At 40.4% G+C, this 15836-nt stretch overlaps 1 protein-coding gene across 1 annotated transcript in view; it reads right to left on the bottom strand.

The window, feature by feature from the left end:
- LOC129441851 (telomerase protein component 1) overlaps window positions 1-15836 on the bottom strand; it is a 70081-nt gene that overhangs the window by 2922 nt on the left and 51323 nt on the right. Inside the window, 21 exon segments of the mRNA XM_073873296.1 lie at window positions 796-900; window positions 1000-1082; window positions 1405-1528; window positions 1607-1706; window positions 2339-2479; window positions 2730-2851; window positions 3882-4012; window positions 4918-5053; window positions 6729-6814; window positions 6923-7052; window positions 7135-7239; window positions 7363-7470; window positions 7655-7812; window positions 7903-8133; window positions 8255-8393; window positions 8478-8534; window positions 10844-11056; window positions 11159-11314; window positions 11397-11496; window positions 11575-11699; window positions 11948-12068. Of these exon segments, the coding sequence (XP_073729397.1) occupies window positions 796-900; window positions 1000-1082; window positions 1405-1528; window positions 1607-1706; window positions 2339-2479; window positions 2730-2851; window positions 3882-4012; window positions 4918-5053; window positions 6729-6814; window positions 6923-7052; window positions 7135-7239; window positions 7363-7470; window positions 7655-7812; window positions 7903-8133; window positions 8255-8393; window positions 8478-8534; window positions 10844-11056; window positions 11159-11314; window positions 11397-11496; window positions 11575-11699; window positions 11948-12068 (2671 nt within the window).

Below are 15836 nucleotides of genomic sequence, written 5' to 3' on the forward strand. Positions count from 1 at the left end.
ATAAAACTATACTTCTATAATGTTACTGTTGCGTTCCCATTTACTCTTAACGCGATACGAGCAGTCGATTATTATTAAACTTCGTTCTTGTCAGTACTATATAAAACAGTTTTTTATAAGTGTCAGAGAGATGTTTTTGCATGCTGCTTATAAATATTCCAGTGGTGATATCTCATAACATGTTTTTCTAGTCACGTCACGATAAAATAAATGATCAATGTCCACATTTAAAAGCTGCGGTGCTTACCTGCAGTTCCACGGTGTTTTCGCGTTCTGATAAGAGATATAACTGTTAGCTCCAGAAAATGAGTGTTTACAATCCTCTTTCCAAGTGTCCACACGACGTGACAAGACATTAATCCCATTAAGTTTAACGTAACATCCAAGAGGGCTGTTCTTTGACGGAATAATAACTTCTGATTGGGATGCACAGACTGATTTACGAGCTAGTGAACTAATGAGACACACGGAGAGTGTTAAAAAACAGCGCGTTTGTGTGTGTGTCCAGGTCCGTGTGTGGGTGCAGTTTCTCCATTCAGAGATGAGCCGGTTTAGAGGACCTCCATTCACTAGGTGGCGGAATAATACGAAAGGTGAAGCGGTTACTGTGCCGTTATCAGCACAATATCGCATAGCTCTTAGCCAATCAGATTCGAGAACCAGAAAGAACTGTTGTATGAAGCTAACTAACTTGCAAAAGTGATGTAAGTTCTGATGTTTGTTTCATCGCTTGGTTTGATATTTTGTTATCTAATGAAATAACATTTAGACATTTTCATAGTAAGATAAAGAGACCTGTTTTTTAGTGTTTCTGTCCCACAGTTTGACGGTTCTGTCACAGGATGCAGACACGATGAGGTCTGTGGTGAGTTTCAGTACAGTCACTTTGTCTTGGTGCACCTAGAGATGAAGCAATACCTACACAATTTATTACCAGCACACATATGAAAGAAAAAGATGTCATTACTATATCTATCAGAGAAGCTAAAAGACACTTGCCAGTCTTCTTTGGGTCCAGGCGGAGAGATCGGATGGCTGATTAAACCACATGTATCCTTTAGAATCACCACACACAACAAAGCCTGCAAATAAACATCCATCAAATGATTAAAACGTGCCATTACATTATTTTAGGAGGAATTTCATAATTACTTTCCATGAACAGCGTTGCTGCATATTCTCTAACTTTAAGCAAGCAATATTCTTTAATAAAACAAAATATGCCCATTTCTGTTTGGAGGGCTCTAACATTGTACAACAACGTCATAGGTTTTATTCCTAAAAAAAACTACAATTCAACGTCATAAAATGCAAGTCACATGACTTGCAAGTCCCTTTGGACTTAAATGTAAGCTGGTTTTAAAAAAGCTGAAGGTGCTATTTAAAGGATAAGCGAAGATTTACAATCCTGCACTGCTGTAGCTGTGATCCAGGGCTTGTTGGCATCCTTCTGCTCCTCATCCTCCTCATCGCCTATCACACTTGTACAGTTTTGTAGGTTTTCAGAGACATTGGCACTCAAAGATATCTGAAAGGCAGTTATATCAGATCATTAAGACACAAAATTATTACTAATACATCATTATGATAATGATGAAGTACTTACAATAAAACTCAAATGCACTTTGCTCCTCTCCTGCCCCCACAACCAAAAGCTCTTCTCATCATTGGCCATCACTCCAGCAGGACGCGCACTGTCCGGCCAGCTACAATGACACACATTTAGCGGCATTCATTGTAATACTCAACAAATTAATGATACCATTTACAGTAGAGGTCTTCTTGGGTCCAAAAAGAAATGCACCCGACCCGAAATGACACAAATCACTTTTAACACGAACCCGACATGCATAATTTCTTTTTTTTAAAAAAAGACGCAATCCGAGACAAACCTGACAAAATTAGACCTGAGTCCGACCCAACGGCAATTTTATTTAACCCAACTGAACCCTAATGTAAAAGTCACAGACGTGTGTGCAGTCTAACAGAAAGAAACACTGGTGCCCTCTTATCCAATTTGGACGCAGCTCCATTTACTTTACTTTGTAATCGTTGTAACATCAAGGTAACCACTAAAATGTGCATTCCGTTTGGCAAAAACACATACATTTTACATTAACCGATGCCGTTAATATTATATCCAAGGCACACGTGAAACTTTTATACATGAACCCGCTCAGGTCTCGGGTTGGACCTCGAGTTTTCGGATCTAAGTGGACCGGTGAAGACCTCTAATTCATAGTACACCACATTTAACCTGTATTTAACCATATATTTGTCTCCTGTAAGGGTGTGTAAAACTTTGAATGTGCATAACATGTGAGATGTGTTTGTGTACCAATATGTTTTAGATGTCCAATCGTTTACACTGGAGAACACAGCAACGGCTTGTCCATGTCCACCAACTGCATAAAGAGTAGAACAGTAGTGTAAAAAGCCCACAGGAATATCCACTGTGTATGAAGACGCCTTTTCCAGACTGGAATAAAAAAGATGAGAACATAAAGATGAACTCATAGAGATATACATCAGTAACGTTCAACAAAAAGCTGTAGCCACCATTATAAAATATTACAAACATTAAGTTTATACCAGCATACTTTGGGCAATCATAATATTTTAAGAGCTTAGTTTTGCTTTCAGATCATGCATTTAGTTACAATTTCTCAATACAAAAACTATTTCTAAAAAAAAAATAGTATGAAATTTTAGAGGTTAAAAGTCAATACCCCACAATGCACTTCTCAGAGTTCAACTCCAGGTTCCAAACAGACACGGAGTAATCAGTGCAGGCCACAGCTAACTGTGCATCCGGCATACTGGTCATTGCACAAACACCACTATCACTGACCTGAGAACAGAGCAGCAACAACAACAACAGTATTTCTTTCAGGTTTTGCAGTCTGTTATTGTGTTTTGTAATTCTTGGGATATTTCGTTATTCAATGCAATAACTTTAAAATGTAGTTATAGTTTCTAAATCCTTAAGTGTGCCACTGTTCTGTGTAAATGGCGTATTGCATAAAAGTGGCTGTTACAATTAACGATTTATAAATGGACTGCATTTATATAGCGCTTTTAACAGACCTATGGCCATCCAAAGCACTTTACAATTAGCCTCACATTCACCCATTCACACACTCATTCATACACCGATGGCGGTGTCAGCCATGCAAGGCGCCAGACAGCTCATAGGGAGCAGCTGGGGTTAGGTGTCTTGCTCAAGGACACCTCGACACTTGGTCCGGTGGAGCCGGGGATCGAACCACCAACCTTCCGGTTTGTAGACAACCTACAGTGAGGACCTATAGACCAGTTCAAATGATGTAAACAACACTGGTCCATAAACACTTCCTGTTACAGTTTGTGACAGTTATTTTTTATTTTACATATATTATTAACTTTAAGATGTTTGTTTAACTTCAGTTAATTCAGGTTTATATGTTCTTTTGGTTTATTTTATCCCAACGTTTATCTAGTGTTAAAAAACGGAAACAGGAAGTGCTTCTGGACCAGTGCTGTCTACATCTTTTGAACTGGTCTATATGGGGGCGTGTACATCAAAGCATTTAAACGTGGATGAAAACCGCAGACGGACGCTGACTGTTGGTGTTTGCCACCGATTTTCATCTGAGCGCTTTGGCCTATGAGAAGTGACATTTGACGAGTTGAGCTTTTTACCCAAAGTTGAAAATTGTTCAACTCTGGGCGCTCAGCTCTGAGTGTGGAAAAATTGCTTCAATTGAAAACATACGGCAGTGTAAAAGCCTTGGTGTACACGTTCCTTTAGTGTTGCTGTCCCACAATGTAACGCTCCTTTACTCATATGTGGCATGAAATGATAATAATAATAATAATGGCAGTTCCTGATCCATAGTTACCTTTTTCCAGTAAACCATTGAATTCTGTTGCCACATCTCCAATCTGCCCGTGTCATAACCACACACCAGCAGTTCACCATTATCCAGAAAGCACATTGCTTGGACGCTGCCCTTCTGGGAAGGTGGACATTCTGTGTGGTTGTATTAAAAAAACAATGCCATGATTTATCATCACATTATTGAAATCAAATAAAATCTCCTCAAATAAGAGAAAACGCTTCGGCAATCCATATTTCCGCTTTCATCCACTAGGTGGTGCTCTTACATAACTTACAAAACACTGAAGCATCCACTAATCCAAAAACAGTAAAAACTCTTTGTAAAAACTCGCTCTGATCTCTAACAAAAGTCCTTCACAAAAATGGAATTATCTCAGCTTGTTCAAATTTTTATTTTTGAATAAATGTACCCATATTATAAAAAGGGAACAAATAAAAATAGGATGACACTTTTTTATTTGAAAAGAAGAGGGTCTGTTCTTTCATTTAATATATTGTATGTTTATATATTTAAAGAAGAAAATTTTTCTGGAAGGCAAACTTTTGTGAAAATCATAAAAAATGCTGTACTATGTGTTGATGTCAGTTACCGTCATCTGGGAAACCGCTTATACTTTTGGGTTAGTAAAAACCATTAAGTGCTTCATTTGAGATGACACCACTTTCTAAAGTTCATACACTAGACAGTTGAGGCAGTGCACTTTTAAGGGAACATACATTTTAAGTGGTTTTCTAAATCATAGTGGACATTATTGACTGAAATCATTCAACCCCACAATGCACCACAATAATGAGTATTCAACCGATGCACACTCATAGCTAGACGCTAGTCGTCCACGTCTCGGCGGAAGATGACGCCCACACTGCAGCGCTACTGGCGATGAGCTCAAGTGTCATTCACTTCTTCGAGTGAACTATATATATATGTATGTATGTATGTATGTATGTATGTATGTATGTATGTATGTATGTATGTATGTATGTATGTATATATGTATATATATATATATATCTCTATTTGACAGATCAGTCAGTACCCATTGCTGAAGTGACACTCCACGACCTGAGGGACCGATCCCTTGAGACGGTGAGGAACTCTGGTTGTCCAGCCTGTTTACACACAACAGCCTGAACCTCTGCACTGTGGCCATGCAGACTGCTGTGATGCTGCACCTATACAAAGAAGATGTTTCAGAACGTCCTTTCAATAATCATTACTAATAAATAATAATGTAAAATGTATAGTGGAAGATTTTCTTTATCAGGGTGGATCATCAAGATCCATCATTATTGGTTATCCCAGTTGTCAATCATTCGGATGATATGTTTACATAAGGCCGTCGTACGTGCTGGTCCCTAGGTTCGCTTTCTGCACATGCACACTTTCAGGTGTACAGTTGAAAGAAAAAGTATGTGAACCCTTTGGGCTTACTTGGATTTCTTAATAAATTGGTCATAAAATGTGTCATAGAATGTTTTGCCAGTAGTGCTGTGGAACATCCAGGTGCTCTTTTGCAAACTTCAAACGTGCTGCAATGTTTTTTTTAGGCAGTGGCTTCATCTGTGGTGTCCTCCTATGAAGTTTATTCTTGTTTAATGCTTTCCTTATTGTAGATTCGTCAACAAAAATGTTAGCATGTGCCAGAGATTTCTGTAAGTCTTTAGCTGACACTCTATGATTCTTCTTCACCTCATTGAGCATTCTGCGCTGTGCTCTTTCAGTCATCTTTACAGGATGACCACGCCTAGGGAGTGTAGCAACAGTTCTGAACTTTCTCCATTTTTAGACAATCTGTCTTACCGTGGACACATGGACATCAAGGCTTTTAGATATACTTTTGTAGCCCTTTCTTATGTAAGTCAACAATTCTTGATCGTAGGTCTTCTGAGAGCATGGTTCACATCAGACAATGCTTCTTCAGAACAGCAAACTCAAAACTGGTATGTGTTTTTTATTGGACAGGGCAACTTTAATCAACACATCCAATCTCATCACATTGATTGGACCCCAGGTTGGCTGACTCCTGGCTCCAATTAGCTCTTGGAGAAGTCATTAGACTAGGGTTTCACCTACTTTTTCCACCTTGCACTATGAATGTTTACATGTTGTGTTCAATAAAAACATGAAAACGTATAATATTTGTGCAGTATTAGTTTAAACAGACTTTGTTTCTCTATTGTTATTACTTAGATGAAGATCAGAACACATTTTATGACCAATTTACGAAGAAATCCAAGTAAGCCCAAAGGGTTCACATACTTTTTTTTTAAACTGTATATGTGTGGTGGGCTACGGTTTCAGCCATTCATTGAAGCTCGCATTCTCACCGTGTATTTTCAAAATGTCTGAGGGTTGCAAAAGAAAAAGTGTTTAGGAATTGTATGACAAGAAGAGAAAGGCCTCCGAAGAAAGAAACAAGACCAGAGTGTTTTTGGGAGACTATTTCACACAGGTTAAGCTTCCCACTGATACCTCAGTCGCGAAGTTTCTACTCGACAGGTAAAGATGGTCATGCTATTTGTGGAAATCCATTTAAAATCACTGCAAGTAAAAGTTGATGTAAGCTATAATGCTAGCCCTGGCACAAGTCATGAACTGTGCAGACACGGTAAACACCTCAATGTATGAGCTATGCTGACAGCGACTTATAAACAGAGCGAAGAGAAGAATTAGGCTCGTGCACACGTTTAATAGGTGTTCCTTCTCGGGAGCAGGTACAGTGTGGCGCATGTGCATTTTTTTTTAAAAGTGGAGGGGAGATCCTTTTCAAAAATTTGGGAAAATCTTCTGCTATACCTTTAAGCTTTGTTTTAAATATACGAGTGCCAAAAAGGCAAGGTTGGATACCTGCAGTGGTTGCCAAAACTTACAGGTTCCATCTTCGGATGCTGTGGCCACCAATAAGTCTTCTGGTTTCAATGTCTCTCCCACATCTGTTTGCAACAAAAACTGATTTGCTATGGAAGATTTGGTAGACTATATATATATTATACACCTGTGTTTGTTTGTTTGTGTGTGTGTGTGTGTGTGTGTGTGTGTACCTGGCTGAGTAACAACAGTGCATTGATGGACGCGTGATCCGTGTGCCTGGATCCTGGTGACCTCCATGCCTGAATTCCAATTCCACATCATCAGCAGTCCATCTGCTGTCCCTGCCATCACATAATCCTCCTATAGACATTCAACATGAACTCAATTAACAATCCAAGTGTAAACCTTTAAAGTCATCATGCTTTTGAATGCACTAGCTTACCCAGCAGCACAATGTGCTCAGAGAAGAACTGCAAAGGACATTTCTTATCAAATTTCCTGTCTGGATGTCCCATACGGACAGCTTGCAGTCACTGGAGCAGCTTATCTGAGGTGTAAGAGAGGGTTTAAATGCATACATGCAGTACATGCTGTTTCGGATACACTGTGTCAGATTGTCAGTGTTATTATTGGTAACTAAACTGTACTTTAGAAATTTGGCACATCTCACCACAGCTTGTGATGTCCAGGCACATCCCGTAATCCAGTCTCCATGACAATGAGATATAGTCCGTTTAAGAACTGGAGGTAAAGATTTCACCTTCCATATCATCAAAGCCTACATTAACAGATTACAATATTTATTGTCAACAAATACAGTTTCTTGTCATACAACTAACATAAAACATGCGCCTCTGGCCGGTGAATGGCTCTTTTAATTGTAAGGCAGGGCTTCAACTCTTACGGGCCATATATTAAGTACTATAATATAAAGATACATTTGGCCTACAATATATAGGTACCTGATCCTTCCCTCCTGAAAGAAGCTCCTCCCCATTTGATCTGAAGGCAAGGCATGTGACCCCTCCATTGTGACCTCTCAGAATACACATCACAGTAGGGTCAACCCAAGGCTTGGAAGTCAAATCTTTCTTCGACCACAAAGCAATAGTGAAATCATCTAAAACAAAATGACATTTTCAAAATAATTATTCTTGGATGTGTGAACTAGCAAAATGATGCAAAACATTTGTTGGACGTTTCCACTGACCTGATGCAGAAGCCACATAAGTAGAGTTTTGAGCCAGAGCGAGGATCGATCCCTTCTGTACTCCAAAAGATCCTATTAGCACAAGACTTTTTGGATTTTCTCTTTGACTTTCCCAGATCCTGATTTGATGATCCGAGCTGCCAGACAGCAGCATTTCTGTATCCTCAGCCTCCATCCACAACAGACAGAGTGTGGACATCTGAAGTTCCTCACTGCTCCAGATCTTCCTTCCTATAAAACATACAGCAGAATCTGAAAACATCTTTTTTTGAGTTGAAATATGTCGACGCTTGAGTTGATAATTCAAGCACAAGCAACTTTGTAGATGCTGTAAATGTTTAAGATTGTGTACCTGACTCAAAATTGTACAGTTTGATGCCCTCTCCATGGTAACCCACTGCAGCGTACTGATTGGTTACAGCCACACAAAGAGCATTAGCTTCCTCATCATTTCCATGTCTGGAGTGCTTTTGTTGCTGTAACATTAGCTTCTGAAAATGATAAATAAATACTATTATTCTTGAAGTGCACATTTACATGTTAAGAAGGAAATATAATTCAAGAAGCTTTAGTACCTTTTCCTCTTCCAGCACAATGACACAACGTCCAAGACCCCCTGACCATACCTGAACCTAGACAATGAAAATGGGTTGAATTCATATTTATAGAGATGTCCTGTGATTGAGTATGATGTGATACGTCGGCTGAAACTTGCTTATTGTAACAAAATTTACCAGGAGGAGTTACACACCAGCTTAGAGTGATTCAAGACTGTTTTTACTGGCCCATGGCAGTTTACGAGTTAACCAGCTTAGCTGACAATTTACCATCATTGACCTGCAGTTTACCAGCATCAATCAGCTTGATAATTTTATCATTATTAACCAGCAAAACTTGTAGTTTACTGGCATTAACCAGCGTGACCTGCAGTTTACCAGCATTTACCAGCTTGGAGGGCAAATTTACTATTTTTAACCAGCATGACTTGCAGTTAACTGGCATTAACCAAGGTGACCTGCATTTTACCAGCATTTACCACCTTGACAGGCAAATTTAGTATTATTAACCAGCATGGCTTGCAGTTAACTGGCATTAACCAAGGTGACCTGCATTTTACCAGCATTTACCAGCTTGACAGGCAAATTTACTATAATTAACCAGCATGACTTGCCGTTAACTGGCATAAACCAGCGTGACTTGCAGTTTACAAGCATTTACCAGCTTGACAGGCAAATTTACTATAATTAATTAGCATGACTTGCCGTTAACTGGCATAAACCAGCGTGACCTGCAGTTTACCAGCATTTACCAGCTTGGAGGGCAAATTTACTATTTTTAACCAGCATGACTTGCAGTTAACTGGCATTAACCCGCATGACATGCAGTTTATAAGCATTTACCAGCTTGACAGTCAAATTTACTATTATTAACCAGCATGACTTGCAGCTAACTGGCATTAACCCGCATGACTTGCAGCTAACTGGCATTAACCAGCGTAACCTGCAGTTTATCAGAATTTACCAGCTTGACAGGCAAATTTAACTTTTACTATACAATAATTTTACTATACGTGACTTGAAGTTATCTGGCAATAACCAGCGTGACCTGCAGTTTACAAGCATTTACCAGGTTGACAGGGCAAATTTACTATTATTAAACAGCATGACTTGCAGTAAGCGGGCATTAACCAGTGTAATCTGCAATTTACCAGCTTGACAGAAAAATGTACTATTACCATTATACATTTACTATACATGACTTGCAGTTAACTGGTACTACCCAGCTTGAGTTGAAGTTTACCAGCCTTAACCAGATTGAGTTTCAGTTTAGAAGTATTAACCAGCCTGACAGGCAAATTTACCATTATTAATATTAGCATGACTTGCAGTTATCGGCATTAACCAGCGTAACCTGCAGTTTACCAGCATTTACCAGCTTGACAGACAAATTTACTATTATTAACCAGCATGACTTGCAGCTAACTGGCATTACCCAACTTAAATTGCAGTTTACCAGCATTAACCAGCTTGACAGACAAATTTACCATTATTAACAAGCATGGCTAGCCTGGGTGCCAGCCGAACTTAGCCCCGGCCACATCATTTTAGGTCTGGAAGTTCAGTCTGGCTTGACACAAAGCTGGTCGAACCAATCAAATTGTCAGGTAGGGCTTTATACGATGATGGACAGATGATCAACATCTCAATCCTCCAGCGGTAGCCGTCATTGTTGTAAACGGATTCAACACAAGCGGTCTTTGGTGACGTGGTTGATTTGAAGTCACCAAAGAGCACTTGTGTTGAATCCGTTTCCAACAATGACAGCTGCCGCTGGAGAATTGAGATGTGAAGATTCTGCCAGTTCTAGTAGATATCGACAGCGTGCACGACAACATGGATATAACTAGCGGTCCTTTTCGAAAGCCCATGGATGAAGTTCATCTAACTTACAAATGGTAAGAGATAGTCTGACTGTGTGACTTAGTAAATAACTCACAATGTTGTGATATATATGAAATGTTGTAAACATAGGTGTCGATGTACGGTCGCTAAATCAGACTTAGTATAATCATAATGTTAGTCTCATTGTAGCGAAATAACTAGCAGTTCAGGTCAGCCTGCAAAAGAACAGATGCCATTTCAACATATCTCACATACTCGGTTGCTCTAATTGGTTGTTGGTCTATCCAATTGAGTGCTAACTCAAAACTAGTTTTAACAAACATGCCTTACTAAAACATTACTTGTGTGCATCTTGAGGCACAACAAAGGGCACTGCTGTATTTTAAGATATGTCAGTACAAGTTGTTTTGAGTTTGGACAGCTCTTAAATTTATTTTAGTCTAGGACTAGTCTAATCCCTGTCCGGGAAACCGCCCCTAAATCTAAACTTTAATCTGGTTTTTAGATAGTTTATCCAACAAAGTGATTATATTCCTTACCACTTGGTCATATCCAGCACTCAGCAACAGAGATCCTCCCTGTAGGAAGTTTAGGGTCTCTGTGGACCCGCGGTGAGCATGATAACTTCCTAAACAAGAAGCTGCTGTAACTGACCAGAGCCGCACTTCTCCAAACAAACTGCCCGAGCACAACATGGAGGAGCAGGGAGAGAAAGACAAACAGCGCACAGAACTCTGATGACCTAACAGAGTCTGAGAAGAAGAGAGAGAGCATAAAATGTGCCATACAATGTAAACATAATTATATTTGACTATATCAGGTATAACACAATATGTTCACATTGTCTTCCCTACCGTAGTCTTTTGATTTTCCAGCCAGTGCCAAACACGGACAGCTCCATCCCAGGAACCCACAGCTAAGAGCAGACCCTCAGAGTCAAAGTTCACACAGTTCAGAGGAGAGGGATTCACGAGAGAGGCCACTTCTTTGCTCTTCTGCGCTGACCACACCTGAGTGTGACCACATAAATAATAAATATAGCAATAGATAACAGGTAGTTTAGATTTAAAACCAGTCTTTCCTTGGTTTTACCTTCACGTTTAAGTCTATTGAGACCGTAACAAAGTGTTTTCTGTCTGGACTGACATCACATCCTGTGATCCTGTTGGAGTGGGCGCTCATGCGAGAGGTTCTTCAGGTGACAGAGGTGACGATTTTAAGTCAAGTTAATTCTGAAGAAAATTAAATATATATTTTATTCAGTCCTTACCTGCAACCACTCTCAACATCCCACACTTCCACCTGTCCATCGAATGACGTTGTTCCTAGAAGCCCTTCATTAAGGAAAATGCATCCGGAGATGCCATCACAACTGCTTAGCAATGACTTCACTTCCTGTTGACAAAAAGAATGAAAGTCATTTGTGGTGTTAAATGTATCTGAAATGCACCAAAAACAGATCTAATTTGTTTAAATTAAGACAAATACTCTGCAGCCATGTTTGCAATGCCTCCGGGCAGCTATTTTTCGATGGTTATTTTCCACCAACAATTTTAATTAAAACTGACATTAACTTTACCATATTTTTCTTAAAATAAATTTAGCTTTAAACACTTTTTTCTCTGATTCATATCACTAGTTACCTGTCCAGTCTCTGTATGAACAAAGTGAAGTGTTCCCTCTTCAGTACCCACTGCCACAAGCTTTCCTCCCGGACTCAACACCACACAACTGGGCTCAGACTGGAAGGTGGAAACCAGTTCACTGAGCAGAAAAAGACAGGACAAAAAAAAACCAGATGAACAACTTGTGCACATCTATACAAAGCCCAACTTTAAAATTACAGGTTTAGTTCTCCCCAAAGTTACAATTTTATTATAAATCACTTACCCCCGTGTCGTTCTAAACCACCAAGTCCTTCTTCAATTGTCTTCAGAAGACATAGACTGTAGTTTTAGCCCAGGAAAGAATGAAAGACATCGCCAAAAAGCTGCCGATGTGCCATCAATAGTTCAATAATAATATTATGAAGTGACGAGAACACTTTTGTGTGCAAAAACAACAAACGAACGATTTTATTCAACATTTTGTTCTCCTCCTTGGTCCTTGGCGTATGCTGCTGACATAGTTGCCAATGTATTTTGTTTTAATACCCTTTTTTATTTAAGCCATCATGCAAACATATAAACGGTATTTAATGCACAAATTACTTGCCAGCCTGTTCTGTGTCTGTACAATGGCAACTACGTCAACAGCATGCGCTGCAGTCTGCTCGTGAACGCACACTGAAGAACCAAGAAGAACAAATTGTTGAAAAAAATTGTTTGTTTTGTTTTCTTTGCGTACAAAAGTGTTCTCGTTCCTTTATAACATTATTATTGAACTATTGATGGCACATAGCCTGGCTAACATAGAGAATGAGACGTGGTCTGGGAACCACATGCTCATTTTCTCGTATTTGAGGTGTGGTTACGAATGCTGTTGGGTGCTACGAATGTCTATCAAATGCGTCTGTAAGCAGCTTATAGCCAATCGTTTCAATTATACCAGATGACGTATGTAGAGCAACATCAATTCAAATGTAAACAACTTTTATCGCGTAGGTGCGTGTGCACACAGCTGAAAGCTATGCAACTAAACCGTAGCTGTATATTGATATTGAAAAGCAACACAACTTAGTGGCACTGTGACAACCACAGTACAAGCATAATGACAATATGATATTAATAAATACAGCTTACCATTTATAAGTTAAATGGACTTCGTCGACGACAATGCTTAGCAGGTTGGTCTTATAAAACTCTGTGGCTATCATGTCTTGCCATATCCAAACATCCTTCTTGGATATGAAATTGTTTAATGCCAAAAGTTGCCCTTTTTTAAATAAACTTGCATTCAAAACTACTTCGAACACTATGTAAGGCTGCATTAAAAAGTAACTGCGTCTGCTGCCGTGCTGGATAAAAAAACTGCTTTGGTGTGTCGCATAGACATTGTCATCGTCTTGCTGCCCCTCCCCGTTCTGTGATTGGTTCTTTATTTCAGGAGCAAAAAAGGTCCATAGTTTCCATGCTAGACTTGCAGCGTGAATAAATTTGCGCACAAGGCAGCATGCGGAAACCCAGGCTAGATGGCACATGGACCTTTTTTGGCGATGCCTTTCATTCTTTTCTGAGCTTGAAATTAAACTTAAGTCTATGAGACAGACACCTCCTGATTTCATCAAAAATATCTAAAAATGTGTTCTGAAGACAATCGGAGGTGGTTCTAAACTTGGTGGTTTAGAACAACATAGGTTAAGTAATTTATAATAAAACTCTAACTTTTGGGTGAACTAACCCTTTAAGCCTAAACTATCAATACCTGCCAACAAAAACACATCTTATTCAATTAAAGCATTTAAAGCAAACTGAGTTTCAAGATTTGCACACTGTAGCATGTCCATTTGTTAGTGTTTTTTCCGTATTGGTAATCAAACAAATTCGTCACACACACAAACCTTGCACACTGTACCTGATGCGTATGAATTCATAGTTGCAAAACAATAGGGCTTATTCGATCTACGTCATCAATGTTCGCGGCGGCCATATTGTTGACATAAAACTGTCAGTCTGACAATTGACAAGCGAGGCAGCGTGGGTATTATGCATGGTATTATCGGTGTAATTTTTTTTAAAACCGCGCGATGGTGTGTGGTGTAATACACGGATGTTCTAACAACAGCAAAAAGAACCCGGAATTAGTTTTTATGCGATACCGACTGTCAGAAAACATGAAAGGAGACAGAGGAGTTGAACCAGCGAAGGAGAGACTCCCAACAGCAAAGTCTGTCCCCATCATTTTACCACAGGTAACGTTAGGGATATATGCTCACAGCAAAGTCTGTCCCCATAATTTGATATCATATGGTTAGCTGTAAGCAGTGGCTGAAACTGCTCTTTCAAATAAGCTGCCATAAATTGAGACAGTTGTTCAATTAGTATAAATAACTATATGAACATAATAATAGGTCTGGCATTGATACTAGGTAGGGAATTAAGGGCCGTTCACATAGTTTTGAAAATCGTTTTATATTAAACAGAATAGCGGAGCTCACACCAAAACTATAACGATACAGATACAATGAACGACATCATTGGGATCACTTTCTGAGCGATTTTTCCCACCTGATTAAGGATATTGATAGCATTAAAATCTATTTGAACTTCAAGTGCACGGCCACTTAAAATGACAGTGAAGCTCGTTGCTGAGCTCTATAACATTAGATTACCTCCAGTTGCTGTGAAAATTGACTACATAATGCTTTTTAATCTATTACATTAACTAACTGTTATGCCAAAAGGTAAGAGATTACACAGACTATTAGATTCACTGTTTAGAGTTACGCGAAACGCAGCGTGTTGAGGACATCTGCAAAAGTTCTTTTTCTAACTTCGCTCGGTGTTTCACTATGGGAATCGCTTTGGGCGTGACCAACTGCGGAAGCTCTAATGACACCACGTCTGTCTTTGACAGACAGGTCGACCTGTGACCAGGCTCCGCCCTACCTATATCAGCCAGGTCGACTCCTGCCTACGTCATTCGCGCTTTCTTCCCGTGGGAGACTGCAGCAAGCTCTCTCAGCACATCCCGACTTGCTGATTTCGTTTAACTGTTCAACAGGCGGACCGTCATTGGATTCCGGCACCGAACGCGACATCAGTGGAGGGATTGTGTTGAGTGACAACTTTTAATATTGGAATAGCGTCCGCGTCGTGGCGAGCTATTCTGATCTTCCTATTGCGTATTCAGTTACAGCGGTAGGTCACATCTGGTTTTAACTTTCTGGGTTCACGCGTCAAGGCGGACCTGTCGAAGGTTTAATTACCTATTTTAAGCAGACTAACGTGTTGTGACGAGTCTAGTGATTGCGCTATGTCGACGGCGACTACCCCCGCCAAAGGGCACGAACCGAAGACTAAGGAGGCTGCATCCCGCCCTTGTCCATCCTCATGTGGAGCTACCATCTCGGGCAGGGACCCTCACCCTATGTGCATCGTGTGTATGGGCCCGAAACAAGCTCAAACGTCGCTAGCGGACCCGCAGACATGCGCTCACTGTGCGTCAATGCCGGTGAAAAATTTGGAACGGAGGCTGAAAGTGTCGGTGGCTAACAAGCAGGACCCTTGCCTGTCTGGAGCTGCCTCGACAGCGACCGATCATCTCCCGCGAGCGAGTGCTAGCTGGGCGGAAATGATGGAAGCTGAATCCCCGGACATGCCTCCGCTGTTCGAGGGCCTGCTCACGCCGGAGGATGGCGAACTGGGGGACGAGGACGCAGATGGTGATGCAAATTCTGACCTCCTCGATCTGGATATGGACGACGAAGAGGAGGAAGACAATTCCCTCTTCCCGGCCCAGCAGTCCAGACCACCTAGCGCAAACGATTCGGCCCCTCCTGCTGACAACAATCTACATGAGGTGTGCAAACGAGCCGCGGCTAAGTTGGGCCTAGCCTGGCCAGCCGCTAAAGACGCCGAAGGAGCCGTGAGA

Source organism: Misgurnus anguillicaudatus, chromosome 2, assembly GCF_027580225.2.
Source record: "Misgurnus anguillicaudatus chromosome 2, ASM2758022v2, whole genome shotgun sequence".
Classification (NCBI taxonomy): domain Eukaryota; kingdom Metazoa; phylum Chordata; class Actinopteri; order Cypriniformes; family Cobitidae; genus Misgurnus; species Misgurnus anguillicaudatus.